Source organism: Xyrauchen texanus, chromosome 26 (genome assembly GCF_025860055.1).
Source record: "Xyrauchen texanus isolate HMW12.3.18 chromosome 26, RBS_HiC_50CHRs, whole genome shotgun sequence".
NCBI classification, from domain to species: Eukaryota; Metazoa; Chordata; class Actinopteri; order Cypriniformes; family Catostomidae; genus Xyrauchen; species Xyrauchen texanus.
Window position 1 is genome coordinate 40,801,097 of NC_068301.1, and position 20,219 is coordinate 40,821,315.

The 20,219-nt window shown below is 39.0% G+C and overlaps 1 protein-coding gene across 1 annotated transcript in view; it reads right to left on the reverse strand.

Annotated features, from left to right (window-relative positions):
• The window catches only part of LOC127620352 (NEDD8-conjugating enzyme Ubc12-like), an 87,673-nt gene that overhangs the window by 24,974 nt on the left and 42,480 nt on the right, over nt 1-20,219 (reverse strand). Inside the window, exons 3-4 of the mRNA XM_052093562.1 lie at nt 15,131-15,169; nt 12,656-12,759 (exon numbers count right to left, since the gene is read on the reverse strand). Of these exons, the coding sequence (XP_051949522.1) occupies nt 12,656-12,759; nt 15,131-15,169 (143 nt within the window). The remainder of the gene's footprint in view (nt 1-12,655; nt 12,760-15,130; nt 15,170-20,219) is intronic.

Genomic DNA, 20,219 nt, shown 5'->3' on the forward strand with positions numbered 1-20,219 from the left:
GAACATGTTGCAGTTCCCTCGACTGATGCGGCCATGCCAGAGGTCTAGTTTTTGTGTGAAGGCGTGCACTTTGTCTGCAAGGAGCAAAATATGAGTTTCGCGGCCTTGCAAAGACCCGTGATTTGATGAGGCCGTGATTTGATGAGATTTATTATTTTCACGGATTGGTTCAGCATGGAGTCAAAGAGAACCAGCATTTTTTTAGCAGCTAATGCTTCGCGATGGACCATGCAATGTGTCCATTTCACAAGTGGAGCTACTTGCTGAACGCGAGCAGCTAGGCCACGCTCACGCCCCGTCATTGCCTGCGCACCATCCGTGCATAGGCCAACGCATCAGTCCCAAGCCAAACCATTTTCACGGATAATAATATCAAGGACATTGAAAATGGCTTCTCCTGTAGTGTGCGACTGAAGAGGCCGGCAAAACAGGACATCCTCCTCAATCGCCTTGTCCCGCAGATACCTGACATAGGTGAGGAGCTGTGCCTGCCCAGCAATATCAGTGGATTCGTCCAGCTGCAGCGCGTAGTAAGGACTCTTTTTTACGAACTCTATTGCTCTCCGATATCATTGGACATGTCTACAATTCTCCTAGCGACTGTGTAATTGGACAGTGGTACTGCACCGAGTTTGGCTGCTGCACTATCGCCTATCATTATTCTGCACATGTCTTGCGCTGCCGGCAAAATGAGAGTCTCGGCGATTGTATGTGGTTCACCCAGTTTACCGATCCTTTTGGCCACTACATACGATGCCTCCAAACACTGTTTAGACACAGTGCTGTGCACTGAAATGGTTGCCTGTTGCTGATGGAGGCCATCAAGCTTTCTTTTAAAATATTCAGCTGGTTTATTTTTAATGCCAGCATGCTTTGTTTCGAGGTGCCTTTTTATGTATATACAAAACTATAACTTTTTATGACAGTAGTTTAGTGATAAAAAAAATGTGGCCAAAATTTTTTTTTTCCCAGTTTTTTTTCCCTTCCATCGTAGCCTACTCGCGCGCCCCCCCCCGGGAGAGTGTCCGGGTTGAGAACCACTGATATATGAGATATAATACTATTCGGTGGTCACGGAAGGTGGAGGTTTGGCTATTCAGGGTAAGACACTCATACTTTGAGTCAGAGTTAAAGGAGGAAAACCTCTAGCTAGATATGTAAAACAAAGAGTCTTGTTCTACTATTCCCTCAGTGAAATCTGCTAGTGGTGAAACATTTACCTTGGCCACTGATATTAATAATGCTTTTAAAGAATTCTATCTTGATCTTTATAGTTCCACATCATTGTCTGCTGAAGAAGATATTAGACATTTTATGGAACTATTAGAACTTCCTAAACTGATGGCTGAGCAAAACAATTTTCTTGATTCGGAGATAACCTTGGAGGAGCTTGTTGAGGTATTTAAGGCCTTGCCTAGAGGCAAGGCTCTGTGGCCAGATGGCTTTGCTGCTGAATTTTTTAGATCTTATGCTACAGAAGTGGCTCCACTTTTGCTAGAAGTTTATACAGAATCATTTAAGTATGGAAAGCTTCCGCAAACCATGACACAAGACGGATCAGTCTGATTCGTAAAAAGATCAAAGAGTGTAAGTGTTACCATCCAATTTCCCTGATTCAGCTAGATGTTAAAATATTTAAATAAATTTGGCTAACCGATTAAGTAAAGTTATGACATCTCTTATACATATAGATCAGGTGGGGTTTATTCGGGGCCATAGCTCTTCTAATAACAGTAGGCATTTCATCAATATCATATGGTCAGTGGCGAATGATAAGACTACTGTCGTGGCCAACTCACTTGACACTGAAAAGCCGTTTGATATGTAGAATGGAATTATCTTAAGATTTTGGAAATGTATGGGTTCGGGAATACTTTTATTGGATGAATTAAGTTACTTTATAGACACCTGGTAGCGGTAGTAAAAACAAATGGATTAATTTCAGATTATTTTACTCAAGATAGGGGCACCCGGCAGGGTTGACCACTTTCCCTCTATTGTTCTGTCTTGCCCTGGAACCATTAGCACCCGCGATAAGAAAGGATGACGATTTTCCAGGGGTGTTGGCGGGAGGTGTGGTGAATAAGTTTTTACTTCAAGCTGATATTTTATAATTCATCTCCGACCACTCCAGATGTATGCCTTTCCTAAAGATACAGATTTAATTGGCCTAAATCCGAAGCTTTGCATACTGACCAGTATTAACATACTGCCCGGTAAAGGCTTTTCAGCATCCAGTGGCCCAAACAGAGCATTAAGTATTTGGGTAGCAAATTTGTGTGATTTAGTTAGTTAATTTAAAATAAATTGTATTCCAAAATCAGTAAACCAGTCAGTTGAGGTGGTTTGGGCATCTGGTAAGCATGCACCCTGGCCGCCTCCCTAGGGAGGTGTTTCAGGCACGTCCAGCTGGGAGGAGGCCTCGGGGAAGACCCAGGACTAGGTGGAGAGATTACATCTCCACACTGGCCTGGGAACGCCTCGGGGTCGCCCAGTCAGAGCTGGTTAATGTGGCTCGGGATAGGGAAGTTTGGGGCCCCCTGCTGGAGCAGCTGCCCCCGCGACCCGACTTCGGATAAGCGGTTGAAGATGGATGGATGTATTCCAAAATGTAACTACTTGCTACAAACTCTCCATATAGATGTCCCCCTCTCTTATTTCAAGCAATTCGATAGCATAGCGAAGTCCTTCATTTGGAATGCTTAACGTCCCAGATTACATTTCAGTAAGATGCATAGGCCGATTGACAAAGGTGGGCTAAGCAAGATTTTGTTTTATTATTATGATTCTGTCTCAGACATTTGGCTCAGTTTTGAGATCCTTTGAAAATATAGTTCAGCATTTTGGAATTTACAGCTGTGCCACCTGCTCTGTACTATTTTTGGGAGTGGCATACACCCCCCTACAGCTGCAGATACCCTGGGAGCGGTGATATCTGCTTTTGGAAAAGGTCATGAGGCATCAGTGTATTACTCCCAGCTAATTCAGAGTCTGGAGGACGGAGCTTCGGTTTCTCTCAAGAGATTATGGGAGAAAGATCTAAAAATAATAATTGATACTAATATTAATACTATTTTATTCTAATGTATTTTTATTTCAATATGCTGTTTAAAGTAAACTGTGAGAGACATGATGTGGGTGACTTGATTAGATGAAGTTCTTGATTTAAAGTTTTTAACCACTATTAATCCGCAATGCGAGCACCGTCTTGGCTGCACAAATACCACACGCAATTTTACCTGTTGTCAAGTCTTGTGTCATGTGAAACTGCCTTGTTTAGTTTCCATTACATTGGATACATACACATATTTATGTTTTCGTCGTGTCAGCCACCTTGGTAGTTGATGTTAAACAGTAGTCTACAGAAGTGTATTGGTTGACTGATGAGTGTGCCTGTGCACATGCGTATGTGTGTGTATATTTGCTTAAATACAGTGAAACAACTCTGGCTACATCTATGACTTCAGGGGCTAATACAGCTTCATGCAGAAAGCGATGTATTCATCGATTTCTGTTTTGTTATTTATTTATTTTTTTTCATTGCATCATGAATGCCATGGACTCGAGTAAAAATGCATTCAAAGTCTGTGACAAGTCCAACAATTAAAATTGGACCCATAACTTGGACTCAAGTCCGAGTCCAAACTCGAGTACCCCAATTCTAACAGGAAGTTTCTCATATCTTCTGTAGGCAATGTGTGATTTAGATCATGTATGTTTAGTCTTGGGGGCTAATCACATGGATGTGACTATTTTGGGTCATGGTCATAGCGCCACCACCCAGCAGCAGGAAGTGTGGCTCTTACAACAGACTTTAAAATAGTCCTATTATATTTCCCCAAATTGCTTCAAAATTGTTTAGAATCATGTCCAATGCCAAATGCATGTGTCCACCTTGCATTGTTTTCCGAAAGCCACAAGGTGGAAATGGAGCAATGGTGCTTGGTCCCGTTATCGCTGCTTGGTATATTTTCACTTTCTTATGCTTGTGTTGTTCCCGGTCAAAAATGAACGGTCACTGGAAATGAATAGATTAGACTACAAAATACAGAAATATTAAGTGTTCAGGAGCATCCCAAACCTTTAATAAAATAAAATCACTTTATTGTTGTGACAGGGCAGCGGGCGGGCCGGGACGTGATTCTACACACCCAGCACCTTATCAGGCTAATCAAGCCTCTGAGATGGATAAAGGCTGACTGCGACGGTGGTGCGAGAGAGAGAGAGAGAGAGAGCGCGTGTTTACGGGCAGCTGCCCCGTGTGTGTTTGTGTTAGGGTTAGTTTTATTTAATTAAATGTTGTTTATATTGTCAAGCCGGTTCTCGCCACCTCCTTTCCATTAATAGCTTTACACGGGTGCCGAAATCTGGGAAGGAAGAGGGATACGCTATAGTGGAGTTCTCGCCGCTACCATCCACCCTAATGGAGATGCCGTGGCCATCTGCCAGGAGACGGATGAACCTGGCTGCCTGGAATTGGAGGAGAGGCCGCCGACCACGAGGGGAGAAGGGGCTCCTAGCCGACCGCCTGGAGTGGTCAGGGGCGCTACCAGCCGCTAAACGCGGCGGGGTTAAGAGAGGACCACCGACCACAAACGGGGAGGTGCCCCTTCTGTTCTCCGAGAACAAGGCAGGGCGTTCCGTCAGCCAGTGGCCGGAGGACTGCCTCCGACCCGCCCGGGGAGGCGTGGATGTCATTCGTTAGATGGTGGTGGAGGGGCCTTTGACCAAACTACGGCGTATCGGAGAACCAGCGAGTAAGTGGTTTTTTTTCCCCTCTCTCTCTCTCCCTCTCCCACTGCCGCTCCACGTTGGCCTTTTCCCTCTCTTATATATTTTTGTGTTTTTTTTGTTCTCAGGGAACTCAATTACAGTTACAGGAAGTACCCCCTATTTTAATCATTAAGTTTCCCTCCCCCTGTACCCTCCCAGATTCAGGTAAGGCACGCCCTCCCCCAGGGAAAGACGGGGGTTGTACGTCATGCCGGGGGCTCCCCGGCCTGAGAGAATGAGGGAGGAATGTGACAGGGCAGAGGGCGGGGCCGGGTCCCGATTATACACACCAGGCTAATCAAGCCACACAAAGAGATAAAGGCTGACTGCGGACAGTGGTGCGAGAGAGAGTGTTTACCGGCAGACCCAGTGTCTCTTTTTATTTAATTAAATGTTGTTTATATTGCCAAACCGGTTTTCGCCTGCTCCTTTCCATTAATACCTTTACAATTGTCTTTAACATCATAAACACAAGTTTAAAGATGGTTAAAATCTTAGTGGATGCTCCACAACAATTTAGATGAGCACATATGTGGATGTGTGTTTGCACACAATGTCCTCAGACATGTGCACACACACACAAAATGTGTAACCAAAGTGTACCATATTTACACTCTTTGAAGAATATTTCAAGATCTACTCATCATATTATGTTGTGTTTTGGCTCGTTTGAATCAGGACAGTCTGTTGTAAGTTCCGATATATTATTTTCTGTTTTATATATATATATATATATATATATATATGTCTAAGGATGTAATAAGGAAACACGTTACAAAGACACTCCTGTTTATTATATGTATGTGCGTCAGTGGTCATTTCATACACTAATACTCACTGCAGTGAGTGCCTCTGAGTGAAACAAATTTGCTCATTGCATTCTACAAATTGAGACATTTCCAACGATATATAACACATAGCAACTCTGAATATAATTGTTGTGATAACAAATTTGCAATTGATGAGAATGAAACAGATCTTTTTTGTCAGAAAATGTTAAAACATTAAGAATTGGTAGGATCAGCTATATGCATTGTAACGTTTTTAAGCTATAAATGACAGATTTTGTTCAGATCAAGCAAATAGTTGATTATTCATTATATAAATTTTTTTGTTTTCCGCATTTTTTAAATAAATAAAAGGAGTATAAAACCTGTCATAATTACAAAACAAAAAAAAAACTTTAATAAAAAGATCTAATGCAACATCTTGCTCTATGCAATCTCTCATATGCAATATAAGAGATTTATAAACAATCTTAGTGGGTCGATCATTTTTGACCGGGAACACAAAATATGTAAGCACAAAATGAACACACTTTACAACTTGCTACATGCATGCAAAACATAAACATAAACGTAAATATGGTATTAATTACATAACAAAGGGAGAGTGAAAACAGTTAAATGTATTGCAAGAGTATTACCAGTTTTTAATGCATTGAATATCATAGTAAAGAAATTGGGTTATAGTAGACCCACATAAGCATTATAGGGGTACTGATGCACATTCTCTTATCATTTAAAAAATATTCAACTAAATAAAAATAATAAAAAAATAAAAATCAGTTCATATGGTCAAAGACACCTTAATAGAGGAATACCTGAAGTGGTAGATCAAAAGACCAAAATTTAGTTTCGGTACGCTTCAGTAATTATGTTCTACTGCCAAATCCACAGTAAGAATACTGTATTTGGTAACAAATACTTGAACAAGCTTCCCCATGTGAAAAATAATCATGGTTTTACTACCGTAACCATAGTTTACCTATCATAGGGTCCATATAAATAAGGCCACTCGTTGCACAATATTCTTTGTCTTTTCAAACATATTTTTCAACACAGCTTTGGTAAAGTGTGAGTGGCAGGGTAAATTAAAGGAGTTAGCCCTGACAGACTGACGACTACAAGCTACCACTTGAAATGCATTTACATTTACAAGTATGTCTTTTTGTGGTTTGATAGCTTGAATGAAACTTTAATGCTACACACAGATACATTTCATAATAAACGTTGCCATTTCTAATCATTCAGTTTGCACATTTACGTGAGTTTCACACACTAACCTGCAAAAAAAAAAATAAATAAATAAAATTGTACAAAGTAGAAAAACCTTCGTAACTTTTGTGTGTATTGTGATGCAACTGTGCCTCTTCTACAGTATAAACCCTTGAGGTTTTCAAAAGCTATTACGGTGTTGAAAAGCACACAAATTAAGCATAGTCAGCTAATGTTAATATATCGATGCCTCAAAAAAATATTGATAAAATTGAGTGCTGATCAATAATCACTATATCGGGGGGCTTGGGTAACTCAGCGAGTATTGACGCTGACTGCCACCCCTGGAGTCACGAGTTCGAATACAGGGTGTGCTGAGTGACTCCAGCCAGGTCTCCTAAGCAACCAAATTGGCCCAGTTGCTAGGGAGAGTAGAGTCACATGGGGTAACCTCCTTTTGGTAGCTATTAGTGGTTCTCGCTCTCAATGGGGCGCGTGGCAAGTTGTGCGTTGATCACGGAGAGTAGCATGAGCCTCCATGTGCTGAGTCTCCACGGTGTCATGCACGACGAGCCACGTGATAAGATGCGCGGATTGACTTTCTCAGAAGCGGAGGCAACTGAGACTTGTATTCCACCACCCGGATTGAGGTGAGCAACCGCACCACCATGAGGACCAACTAAGTAGTGGGAATTGGCATTCCAAATTGGGAGAAAAAGGGATACAATTTTTTTTTTTTTAAATCAATATATCAATATTATATAAAATACCTGCATTATTATGCTCCATGCATCAATGTATCTCTAACTCAAATCAACATATATTCAACATTCAGAAACTGTACATCACTATAGGCCGGTTCACACCAAATCCATTCATAATGTTCTTTCCATTATTTGATGCATTTTGAGGATCATAGAATCAGTGTTTTTAATGCGAGTGAGATGAGTAAAGAGCACCGTCTGATGCCATACACACACACTTAACGACTGAGATTACTCCGGCTGTCAAGTCATTCAGATCCAGATTATGAGAGTGGAGTGGCAACAATTTCCCCTCCATACTAAAAGCATATTCTATATTCACTCTGCTCCAGCTCCACTCTGGTTTGTGCATTTCCAGCACCCCGCTCGCTCCACGCTCACTGATAAAAGAAACCTCGCTCTGTATTCACTCCATGAATAATTTGCGCTTAACTACCACACCACTGTAAAGTTATTTTTGCTTTTAAGTATCACAAACATACGTGCAGAAGATGATTTAAATGAAAATGTGAATACACAATACTAGGAGAAAAGCTACAATGCGCTTTATTATAACACTAAAATTAGCCCAAATCTACAGTATATAAAATTATTTATATTAGCATAGGCCTACTTTTGAAACATATCGCCATCATTCTCTGAATTAAATAAATTATTGAATAAAAAATAAAAAAAACCCATGTTCAATTATATCAAATGAATAAATAACCAAAAAACAAACACATTATAGGGTATATTTATTATTATCCTTTATTTAATCCTTGCCCTATAATTTTAGAAAAGAAGAAAAAAAAAAAGGTTGGTTATCCATGGCATTCTCAGAATATTCTACACTTTTTTTTTTTAAGACTAGATAAGACTATTTTTATATAAAGAATAGAAAAGACTATCAAAAATGTGTGTCCAATGCTGGTTTAACTTTTAGAAATACTAACTTTTGAATCTTTAAAATATTTTAAATCTTGAAATTAATAAGTCACAGTTGGTTGTTTAAGGTCGTTAAAAGTTAAATTCGAATTAATGTGGGATATAACACAGTTGAGATGGCGATGCATCAGGTTAGAATGACAACATGATTATTCAAAACATTTTATGGGGAGAGAATTATCCATTATTTTAGAGGATTACCTGTATTAAAGAAGCTTTAGGTGTTCATGCTTCTCGTCTGTTTTGATATCAGACACACTGAAGATGATCTATGAAGCTCTCGCGATTGTGTATGTATCCACTTTTTTAAATTTTCCGATCAAACAGTTATTACTTTAAAGCAGCTCATAACTGACAAAGTTTAAAATCTTGTTTTGGCGCAGCAACTGAGAAACAGATCAATATTTTAATACACTTTTACTATAAATTCTCCTCCATGCTCAGTCAATCTCCACTTTAACTTTCACTTTCTTCTTCTTGTGTTTTTGGTGATTCACATTCACATACGCCCCCCTACTGGACAGGCAGGAGAATTTCTAGCAAAAAAGTATTTAAATATTGATCTGTTTCTCACTCACACCTATCGTATAGCTTTTTTAGACATTTATTTAACCACTGCACCCATATGGATTACATTTATGCTAACCTATATAATTTTGGGGTGTCAATTTTGGCACCCATTTATGGACCTACAGAGCTGAAATATTCTTCTAAAAATCTTAATTTGTGTTCTGCAGAAGAAAAAGTCATACACATCGCAGATGACATGAGGGTGAGTAAAGATGAGAGAATTTTCATTTTTGGGTGAACTACTCCTTTAAACAAATATAAAAAAGGGACAATATTTAACCTGTCCTAGCCTCACTACACTGACTACTGATAAAATACAGAATCCAATACAAAATGCTTTTATTTGTATTTAAAAGCTGTGCATAGAGCTGCACCAGGGTACAGCTCAGACTTAATCAGACAACCAACCCCAGAGGTCGCTCCATTCTTCCTAACCAGCTGCGCCTTACTGTTCTCCACTCTAGTCTGAAAGTGTTAGGGTGATCGTGCCTTCGCAGCTCAGAGACTGGAATGAATTACCACTGTATCGTAGATCTTCCACCACTACTGACATGTTTAGAAGCCGCATTCTTTTTTTTTATCTTTGTACAGCACTTTGGTCTACTTTGTAGTTTTGAAAGTGCTTATAAACAAAGTCTGTGTTGAGTTATGATTAGTGGTCGACTGGTTTTTTAATGAACAATGCCGATATCCAAAGAGCAGGGTGGCTAATAGGCTGATACAATGCCGATATATCACACAATTTAATATAGTAAATAACAAACATAAAATTGCTAAAAAAATAAATATATATAAACTATATTTACTTCAATTTCACACAAAACAAAAAAATAATATTGTATTTTAAACGGTAGATAGCAATTTCTTCAGATTTCGGTTTAGTCATCAAATTTTTGTAATTTGTTTGCACATGAAGAAATTGTTAATATATTAGGAAGGAAATAACAGTATACAGTAGTCCAGCAACCATGGATGGCATATCCATGTTAGCGATCACATTTACTCAAAAAATACAGAATCAAACCAATTGCACATATAGTGCATAGTGATTAAGACATTTACTTATACATGTTAAGCACTTTTACCTTGGGCTGCATCGCTACCTTGCTGCCTAATCAGTTAATGGCTTAACTGACAGCGGTTTTGAATTAAATGGAACTCTTAAGGAAACTGGTCTCTGAACAGTTTGAAAAGCACCTCTGTATACAGCCTCCAGAGGCAGCATTGAAGTTGAACTCACGCACTCGTGTTGATCCAGTGAGTGCAGCAGCAAGCAAGAAAATGCTGGATATTCATGAGGTTCATGAATAACATCTGTTTAAACTAGTTATTTGCAGATGGTGAATATAATAGAAATTTGATATAAATAAATGAGCGCTCCACAGGATGCTAGATCTGCTGAAGTGTGAGGTTGGTTTATTACATCTGTTTAAACGAAATATGCGCATATTTGCAAACAGTATATGATATTAGTTTTATTGATATTTGCCTTTTTATCATTAGACAATAGTGTTAACTGTTGAGGAGAGAGAGGGAGAATGAAACAGGCGAGCACTTTAACATCATGCCGCTGCTCTGATATGCGGACCATTTAAATGACACTGTGTCTATTATTGTAGTAACACAATGGCATGTAACAACAAAATTAACAGTGACTGGTCGTTTACATGTCTCAGACCTTCATATGCAAGCTGGCGATTCTTTGCGCCCTCAAGAAAATATATTACCGGTTTATCAGCCTCGGCGATATACTGGTTGACAACTAGTTATGACTCTGTTCACACAGCATCAAACCTGAACATTTCATGTAATGTTACAACTTCTCATTCTGGTATATAGCCAGTGCTACATTTACCAGTATCAATCAGTAACAATCTGGAAATGCATTAAAGCGACAAATCATAAACTATATAGTGATGACTTAGATCAGTTAGGTTTTTAATTTGCGATCCAGGAGCCGGTTGCACCAGCTATACATAAGTTACAACTTAGCGTAGTTATGGTGTAAATAGGCACTAAATCACAATTTACGCAATTACTAAATATGCGAGCATTATACCATTAACCCACTGGGATCTGAGGGTGTTTTGTGCCCTGGAGAAGTTTTGACATGCCTTGACATTTATACTTTTTTCAGTTGCTTAAAAACACATTAATGGCTAAACTCTGATAACACTGTATTCAGCACAAACTGGGCTACAATAATACAGTATGTGAGCAACATGTGTGTACATGTTTGTATAAACCCAATTTTTAAATCATTGAAATAAGGCCATATAACACATGCTAAACATTTGTCCACTTGTAGCTGAAATCACACCCTTTTTATTTTCTTTATTTTACAAAAGCACAAGGTTTTGTTGTTATTCTGAGTGTACACAAATAAAAGTAGACACTTTATAGGCTCTAATGATGTCTTACAATTATCTGTATACCCCAAAATTACTTTTATGTTGTTTCCGATGTAATGACGAAAAACCCAACAGGATGCGCCGGCACGTCCGTCGACCCCAGAGGGTAAAACTTAGGTAGAACGTAACCCTACATATGAACTAAATATTTACGGAAGAATCTGACCAGGAGTAATGGTCGGAATCAAAAAGCAGACTGATATTTTATGTCATCAATGAGCTCGTTTTGCATGACAGGCATCAATCCTTTCGACATACAGTAAGATGTTGTCATATACACTCGTTTTCATTTATGAGAGAGAGAAAAAACTAACTTTTAACTTACTCTTACTAAAACATACTCTTCATCATGAAACCTTTCTAACGGTGCAGTTTTCAGGGTTCGTCGCCTGGTGTAAAGTTTCACCACATACAAAATATATAAGATATTAAAATGAATAAATGTCAATTTTTCCAGCCTGTTGTATTAGTATTTAAATATTGCCCGATACTAATTTTAGATACAGATCCTGAATAATATTATTTACATAGGCTGAATATACAATTTATTATATGTATAATTTATTACGGATCATATTTAAATGGGGATATAATTTATAACAGCTGACAGTTATGCGAGAAAACAAGGTTTGAACATTAACCGTAACAAAATAAAACTAAAATGCACTGCATTTTATCACTTTGGTGTTCAAATTTGAAGGCTGCTTATTGAAACAATACAAGTAAACGTCATATTATGCGACTATGCATGAATTTTTGGAGAGCTTACCGCCTTCTACCTAAGTTTTGCCTTAAGAGCAGGTGGTGCAACCAAATTAAGCACTGACTTAGTTACAAATTTACCAGTAGTTACTAAGCCCTTAGTGTGAACTTTACGTTCTTCACAGCTGGTGCAACCCTACCCGGGTCTCTTACACCGCACTCCAGATTCACTTTTCCACATTATCGTAATTCCAGATATATGAATGTAACACAAGATGACAGAAACTCTACAACCTTTCAATGCCATATGAAAGTGATGAAATCAGAACAAAAATATATAATTTTAGATTAATAAGATTTTAATTTTCAATATAACAATCAACAACATTATCACAATCAGTTTTACTTGTCTAAGTACCTGTAAAATCTTAACGTTAAGCACTAGTGTCAGGCATTTGGTATATGATAGTTATGAGAAATATGAGAAAAGATTTAACAGTCCATACAATACCTCAAAATATTTAGACAGACGTTTCCTTCCAGGTCAATGTTTGGGTGATAGACCATTGTTTCACATTTGACTTTTGGAGGGTCATGGGGGTATCCCTGTCCTACCTGAAGAGAGAACAACATCTGACCTTCAGATGCTTTTAAAATCAACTACAAGTTAACTGACAACTAGTGCTAGTTACTTACCATTTCTTTATAGTGGCTAAAAACCTTATTTTCTAGGTTTCTTTTAAAACTAGAATAATGCAGTAAAAACATTTAAGTGACTTAAAGGTGAACTGTCGAATTCATTTGATGTTAAAATACTTTCTCCTATTCCAGTTTTAAATTCAAAGGCAACTACAGACTATGAAAAATATTTGCCCCATCCTGATTTCTTCTGTTTTTGAGTATATCTCATAATAAATTGTTTTAAAAATTCAAACAAAATCTAACATAAAACAAAGGCAATCTGAGTAAACACAAAATACAGTTTTTAAATGGTAATGTTATTTATTGAAGTTAAAAATTATCCAATAACACCTGGGCATGTGTGAAAAAGTATTTGCCCCCTTAGTTACTAAATCCCCAAATCTATGAAACTGCATTCATAATGGGGTTCAGCTGGACTAGAAACACCCAGGCTTGATTACTGCCAGCCCTGTTCAATCAAATCAACACCTACATATAACGTTTTCAGTAGCATGAAGTTGGATAAAAGGTCTTACCCAGTAACACACTATGCCAAGGTTGAAAAAAATTCCAGAAGTGATGAGGATAAAGGTGAATACATTAGTCTTAGAAGGGTTACAACACTATTTCAAAGGCTCTGGGACTTCAAAGAACCACAGTGAGAGCCATTATCTCCAAATGGAGAAAACTCGGCACAGTAATGAACCTTCCCAGAAGTGGCCGACCTTCAAAAATTCCTCCAAGAGCAGAGAGACAACTCATCCAGGAAGTCACAAAAAAGCCAAGGACAACATCCAAGAAAATCCAGGCCTCCCTTGCATCAATAAAGGTCACTGTTCACAACACTGGCCAAAAATGGCACCCATGGAAGAGTGGCAAGGCGAAAACCACTGCTAACCCAGAAGAACATTAAGGCTCATCTGAATTTTGCCAAATCACACCTTGAAGATCCTCAAACATTTTGGGAGAATGTTATTTGGAGTCGAAAGGGGAACTGTTTGAAAGACTGAGATCCTGTTACATCGGCATAAATCAAACACAGACTTACACAAAAAGATCATCATACCTACGGTCAAGCATGGTACTGGTAGTGTGATGGTGTGGGGATGCTTTGCTGCTTCAGGGCGACTTGCAATAATTGAGGGAAACATGAATTCTTTTCTCTACCAGAAAATCCAAAAAAAAAACATCCGGTCATCAGTCTGTGAGTTGAAGCTCAAGCACAACTGGATTATGCAGCAAGACAATGATCCAAAGCATAGGAGTAAGTCCACCTCATAATGGCTCAAAAGAAGCTAAATTTAAGTTTTGGAGTGGCTTAGTCAAAATCCTGACTTGAACCCAATTGAGATGCTGTGGTAGTTCATGCCTGAAAACTCTCCATTGTGGAGAGTTCTGCAAAGAAGGGGGGACCAAAATTCCACCACAGCATTGTAAAAGACTGATCTCCAGTTATCGGAAGCGTTTGAATGCAGTTGTTACTGCTAAAGGAGGCACAACCAGCTTTTGGGTTTAAGGGGGTAGATAGTTTTTCACATGGGTGATATAGGTATTGGATAACTTTTTTGCTTCAATAAAAAAAATGTATTTTCTGTTTACTCTGTGTGATGAGGAAGACGGCGTGGCCAGGCCGTGAGGATGCACGTCAGCGAGAGAGAGAGAGAAAAACACACAGAGCTTTGTGTGTGCAGACATGTGTTATGTGTCAAATTAAAGTCTTGCTGAATGTGCTTCTGGTTCCTGGTTCCTCCTATACCGAACCGTGTTACACTTGTGCCGAAACCCAGGAAAGGAGGAAGCGGGAACCGGATGCACATTCAACAAGACTTTAATTTAACACAAACATTGACCTGAAAAATAAGAACACGTTGACACACACAGCTCAGTTTGTGTGTGTCTCTCTCTCTCTCTCTCTCTCGCTCTCTCTCTCGCTCTCTCTCTCTCTCTCTCTCTCGCTCTCTCTCCGGCATCCTCGGTTTCTCCTTTAACTCTATACCGCTAATTGGGCAACTCAGCGCCGGGCGTGCATCCTCACTTCCCAGCCAAGCCCTCCTCCTAATCACACTCAGGTTGCCTTTGTTTTATTTTGTATCTCGTTTGAAGATCTAAATCAATTTAGTATGTAATAATAATCAAAAATAGAAGAAATCAGGAAGGTATAAGTAAGTCATTACTATAAAGTGTTAGCATTTAAAGTGTTAACATTAAAATATTATGTATGTAATGGTTACCTAGTAAACATGATTTGCTGTGGTTTTGGTTGATAAGGTGCTTGAATGTTACTGTGACTGAAACTACTGTTTACCTTAAAACTGAAGACAAACTTCCCTCCTTTGTAGAAACCCTGGAAAAAAAATAGAAATAAAAAAAGACAAAATGATGAATGCATATGCAATTTATATCTCTATACTTTATGGGAAAATGTGCATGTATAAAACCATAAGCGTATAGTGGAGTCCGTAGGATCAATCTTCGTTATATTTTCTGCTGAAGGGAAAGGTATCTTTTACGCTGTGTCAGTAGCTAATGCTATGGGAACTGAATGCCACAGCACCATACTAAAAGAAATGACCATCAGCAAAGACCAGAGTAACACGGAAACGGAGTTCATAAGCTGGTGTAACATTAGCCGATTTTTTAAGTGAGTTTCAGATGTGAGCTTCATTAACATAATCACCAGCCAGGCAGAGGGAGACATTTACATTTATGCATCTGGCAGATGCTTATATCCAAAGTGACTTACAGTGCACTTATTACAGGGACAATCCCCCCAGAGCAACCTGGAGTTAAGTGCCTTGCTCAATGACACAATGGTGGTGGCCGTGGGGATTGAACCAGCAACCTTCTGATTAACAGTTATGTACTTTAGCCCACTACGCCACCACCAATCTGAGATGAAGTGCGCATAAGCGTCTGCCAGCGGGAGGTCATTATTACTTGACCGTCAGGACTCCCTGCTGAGTTAATGGTTCCAGCAACAGAAAAAGGAATCCAACCTAAATAAATCATTCTATCACATAGGCGGGGTCTTGTGCTCTCCTCAATTGACCAATGAGCTGCTTCTTTTACTGAAGAACTGACAAGATGTCAAGCTGATCCGAACGTCTTCATCTGCTATTTTCACAAATGCGGATTATAATCCATATGATTCTGTCCCCAAAAGTTTTTCAAAACAAAAATGACTAATTAATTCAGGAAGCAAATCTGTTTTTACAAAAAGTAATTTCTTAACACACTAATAGCTGCATAGGGTATATGTGTTCTACGGCAAGCCACGAGGGGATAAATACACAAATCACACACTTTTCATAAGCTAAGGTTTCTCCATGAATCACTTCCTTAATCACTCTTTTATAATTGTTTATCCAGTTAACCTGTGGCCCCTTGTTGTGCCCACATGCCTAAAAATACTAACTCAAAATGTAAGGGCTGTAGTTCATCACTCTTTTTTTTTGAAAGACGACACATTAACGTTTGTTGCCCAAAAGTCAGAATTAATACAAGTCCAGAAGAAAACTAGTTAGAAAAGCTAAAACATTTTGTAAAGTGATACATTATTTTCATAACATATTTATATAACATAATATACGAGACTGACTTTCTTTCATAGAAACACAATGGAGCTAAAGCCACAAGACTGAAATTTTTTTATTTCAAATATGAGGATGATAACTTGAAAACAGCCATGCATAGTTTTACCAACAGTTACCATGTTCTTATTTCAAATATCATTTTAAATCTATGGATATTATGGAAGAACTATGGAAAATATTAATAATTATAATGGACCAAGCAATCAGTTTTCCATTTATGTAAAATCTGTTCACTTGTAATTATAACCTGTAACCTTCACTGATGCGCATTAATACGGGTCCGGCGGTGCGGGCTTGTGGATGTGCGCATAACAGGGCTGCTGCTGAAAAAAAATCCTAGGAGAAACACTGATGTTGTTCGTTCAGTTCAGCATGCGAGTCAACTGCGTTCAACAAGGAGAAAAAGGGGTGAAATCCACTACGATAAGTTTGTAGGTATGCACAAAACACAACTTATGAGTGTATAAAAACGACAGAATACCATACAGTTAAATTACATGATTATGAATGGAAATGTTGTGCTTTGGATATATTTTGATATATTTAAATATTTAATCTTTTCTTGAGCCTTTACTATGTACTGATAAAAGTGAGGCTTCACATATATTTTTGCATTTGGCAAAATACAGGAAAAATATTACCTGTTTGTCATCTGTGGCGAGGGTTAGGAAGAGCAAATATGTAGTTTGCTAAAAACTACAAATACGTTAATTTACTTTATGAAAATTATATTATAATTATACGCTTCCTTTTTTAGAACCCTAAGACATTTTTGTTCTTGAAAGAAATGAATGCTTTCTTTCACCAAGGATGCATTTAATTGATCAAAACTACTGCCAAAATCATTCATTGGAAATTATTATTACAGTTTGAAATAATTTTAAGCGGCATATATTCTATTTTTTCATTAACCGTGATGGCAAACATATACTGTCACCTATGCTTTACAAAAGCATTCTAAAGTGCTAATTTGGTACTCAAGAATATTTTCTTATTATTAGAACAATCGCAGTAAATCACAGTCGCTAGTTTGAGAAACAGACTCCTCACATGTCCTAAACTAGCAGCTTATAAATACCAAAGACCAAAGGATTCTTGGATAAACAGAAATTCTTAATACATAATTTATGAGAGTTGTGTGATGCCATGCGAGGGTCGGACATGTGAACGGCGAGCTCTGCGCACTTCGCTAGTTTTTAATAATTTTTTGTCCTAAACCTGTGAGATTCGATACACTTGGTTTCATAACTATACTATGAACACAATATGTCCAAGAATTCAAAATCCTCGGCCACTGGAGACATTAAAAGACACTTACATGGTCAAGCTGATACCCCAGACAGGGCCGCAGACCAGGACTCAGTTTGGACAGTGCGGTGTAAGAAATTCAACGTCAAATGTCCAACCTGTCTGTGATGCTGAAGAAGGTCATTGCGGACTTGGAGGATCTTGGTATAATACGTCGATCGATTACAGCGATTGAGGTGAAATTCTCTGAGTTGGTTACTAGATTGTCGGATGTCGAGAAACGGATTGATTATCTGGAGTCATCGGAGATGGAATTAACAGCTAATCTGCTAGCAACCAAGGCAGATTTGCAGAGCATCTGGGAAAAACTAAGTAATTGTAATCGGCAAAACAACATCCGAATTGTTGGAATTCCTGAGAATGAGGAAGGTGAGATATGGTGAAATTCATAGATGCTCAGTGGAAACATGATGCACCACCAAACTGCCCAACTAATTGCAGGGTTGGCGGTTCCATTGCCGGCCCACACGACTCCACATGCCGAAGTGTCCTTGGGCAAGACACTGAACCCCAAGTTGCTTCCAATGGCAGGCTTGCGCCTTGCATGGCAGCTCTGCCGTCACTAGTGTGTGTGAATAGGTGAATGAGAAGCAGTGTAAAGCGCTTTTAATACCGCTAAGATAAAAAAAAAAAAAAAAAAAAAAGCTATATACACAGTGCATTCGGAAAGCATTCAGTTTTCCACATTTTGTTATGTTACAGTCTTATTTCAAAATGGATTAAATTAATTATTTTCCTCAAGATTCTACAAACAATATCCCATAATGACAATGTGAAAAGTTTGTTTGAAATCTTTGCAAATGTATTAAAAATAAAAAATTAAGAAAAACAAAAATCACACGTACTCAATTAGTCCTTAGCCATGACACTCAAAATTGAGCTCAGGTGCATGTTGTTTCCACTGATCATCCATGTTTCTACAACTTGATAAAGAGTCCACCTGTGGTAAATTCAGTTGATTGGACATGATTTGGAAAGGCACACACCTGTCTATATAAGGTCCCACAGTTAAAAGTGCATGTCAGAGCACAAACCAAGCAATGAAGTCCAAGGAATTGTCTGTAGACCTCCGAGACAGGATTGTATCGAGGCACAGATCTGGGGAACGGTACAGAAACATTTCTGCAGCATTGAAGGTCCCAATGAGCACAGTGGCCTCCATCATCTGTAAATGGAAGTTTGGAACCACCAGGACTCTTCCTAGAGCTGGCCGTCCAAACTGAGCGAGCGGGGGAGAAGGGCCTTAGTCAGAGAGGTGACCAAGAACCAGATGGTCACTCTTACAGAGCTCCAGCATTTCTCTGTGGAGAGAGGAGAACCTTCCAGGAGAACAACCATCTCTGAGGCACTCCACCAATCAGGCCTGTATGGTAGAGTGCCCAGGTGGAAGCCAATCCTCAGTAAAAGGCACATGCTTTTTACTGAGGATTGGCTTCCGCTTAGTGTTTTCCAAAAGGTACCTGAAGGACTCTCAGACCATGAGAAACAAAATTCTCTGGTCCGATGAAACAAAGCTTGAACTCTTTGGCCTGAATGGCAAGCATCATGTCTGGAGGAAACCAGGCACCGCTCATCACCTGGCCAATACCATCCCTACAGTGAAGCATGGTGGGGGCAGCATCATGCTGTGGGGATGTTATTCAGCAGCAGGAACTGAGAGACTAGTCAGGATCAAGGGAAAGATGAATGCAGCAATGTACAGAGACATCCTTGATGAAAACCTGCTCCAGAGCGCTCTGGACCCTAGACTGGGGCGAAGGTTCATCTTCCAACAGGACAACAACCCTAAGCACACAGCCAAGATAACAAAGGAGTGGCTACGGGACAACCCTGTGAATGTCCTTGAGTGGCCCAGCAAGAGCCCAGACTTGAACCTCTCTGGAGAGATCTGAAAATGGCTGATGGAGCTTGAGAGGTCCTGCAAAGAACAATGGGAGAAACTGCCCAAAAATAGATGTGCCAATCTTGTAGCATCATACACAAAAAGACTTGAGGCTGTAATTGGTGCCAAAGGTGCTTTAACAAAGTATTGAGCCAAGTCTGTGAATAATGTACATGTGATTTTTTTCAAACAAACTTCTTTCATGTTGTCATTATGGGGTATTGTTTGTAGAATTTTGAGGAAAATAATTAATTGAATCCATTTTGGAATAAGGCTGTAACAAAAGTGTAGCGCTGTGAATACTTTCCAGATGCACTGTAAGTGCAGACCATTTACAAGTGCAGACTATTTTTTTTGTGGAATACGTTTTTGCAGGACATACGTCAGTCGCGGGGACTCTTGTAGGCATTCATGGACTTTTTGAGTTTAGAGGGACAGGTGCCGGTTGGCGCTGTCATGTGCGGGGTTAATGCGCACATTTTTCTTCTTTTTTTTTGGTTCTGGGGGAAGTTCCGAGTTTGATTTTTGCACTAATGTTGGAAAGTGGTCTATAATCTTGTATTTGACACACAATAAATTTTTTCTAATATGTCAAAATGTCAAATGTTAAT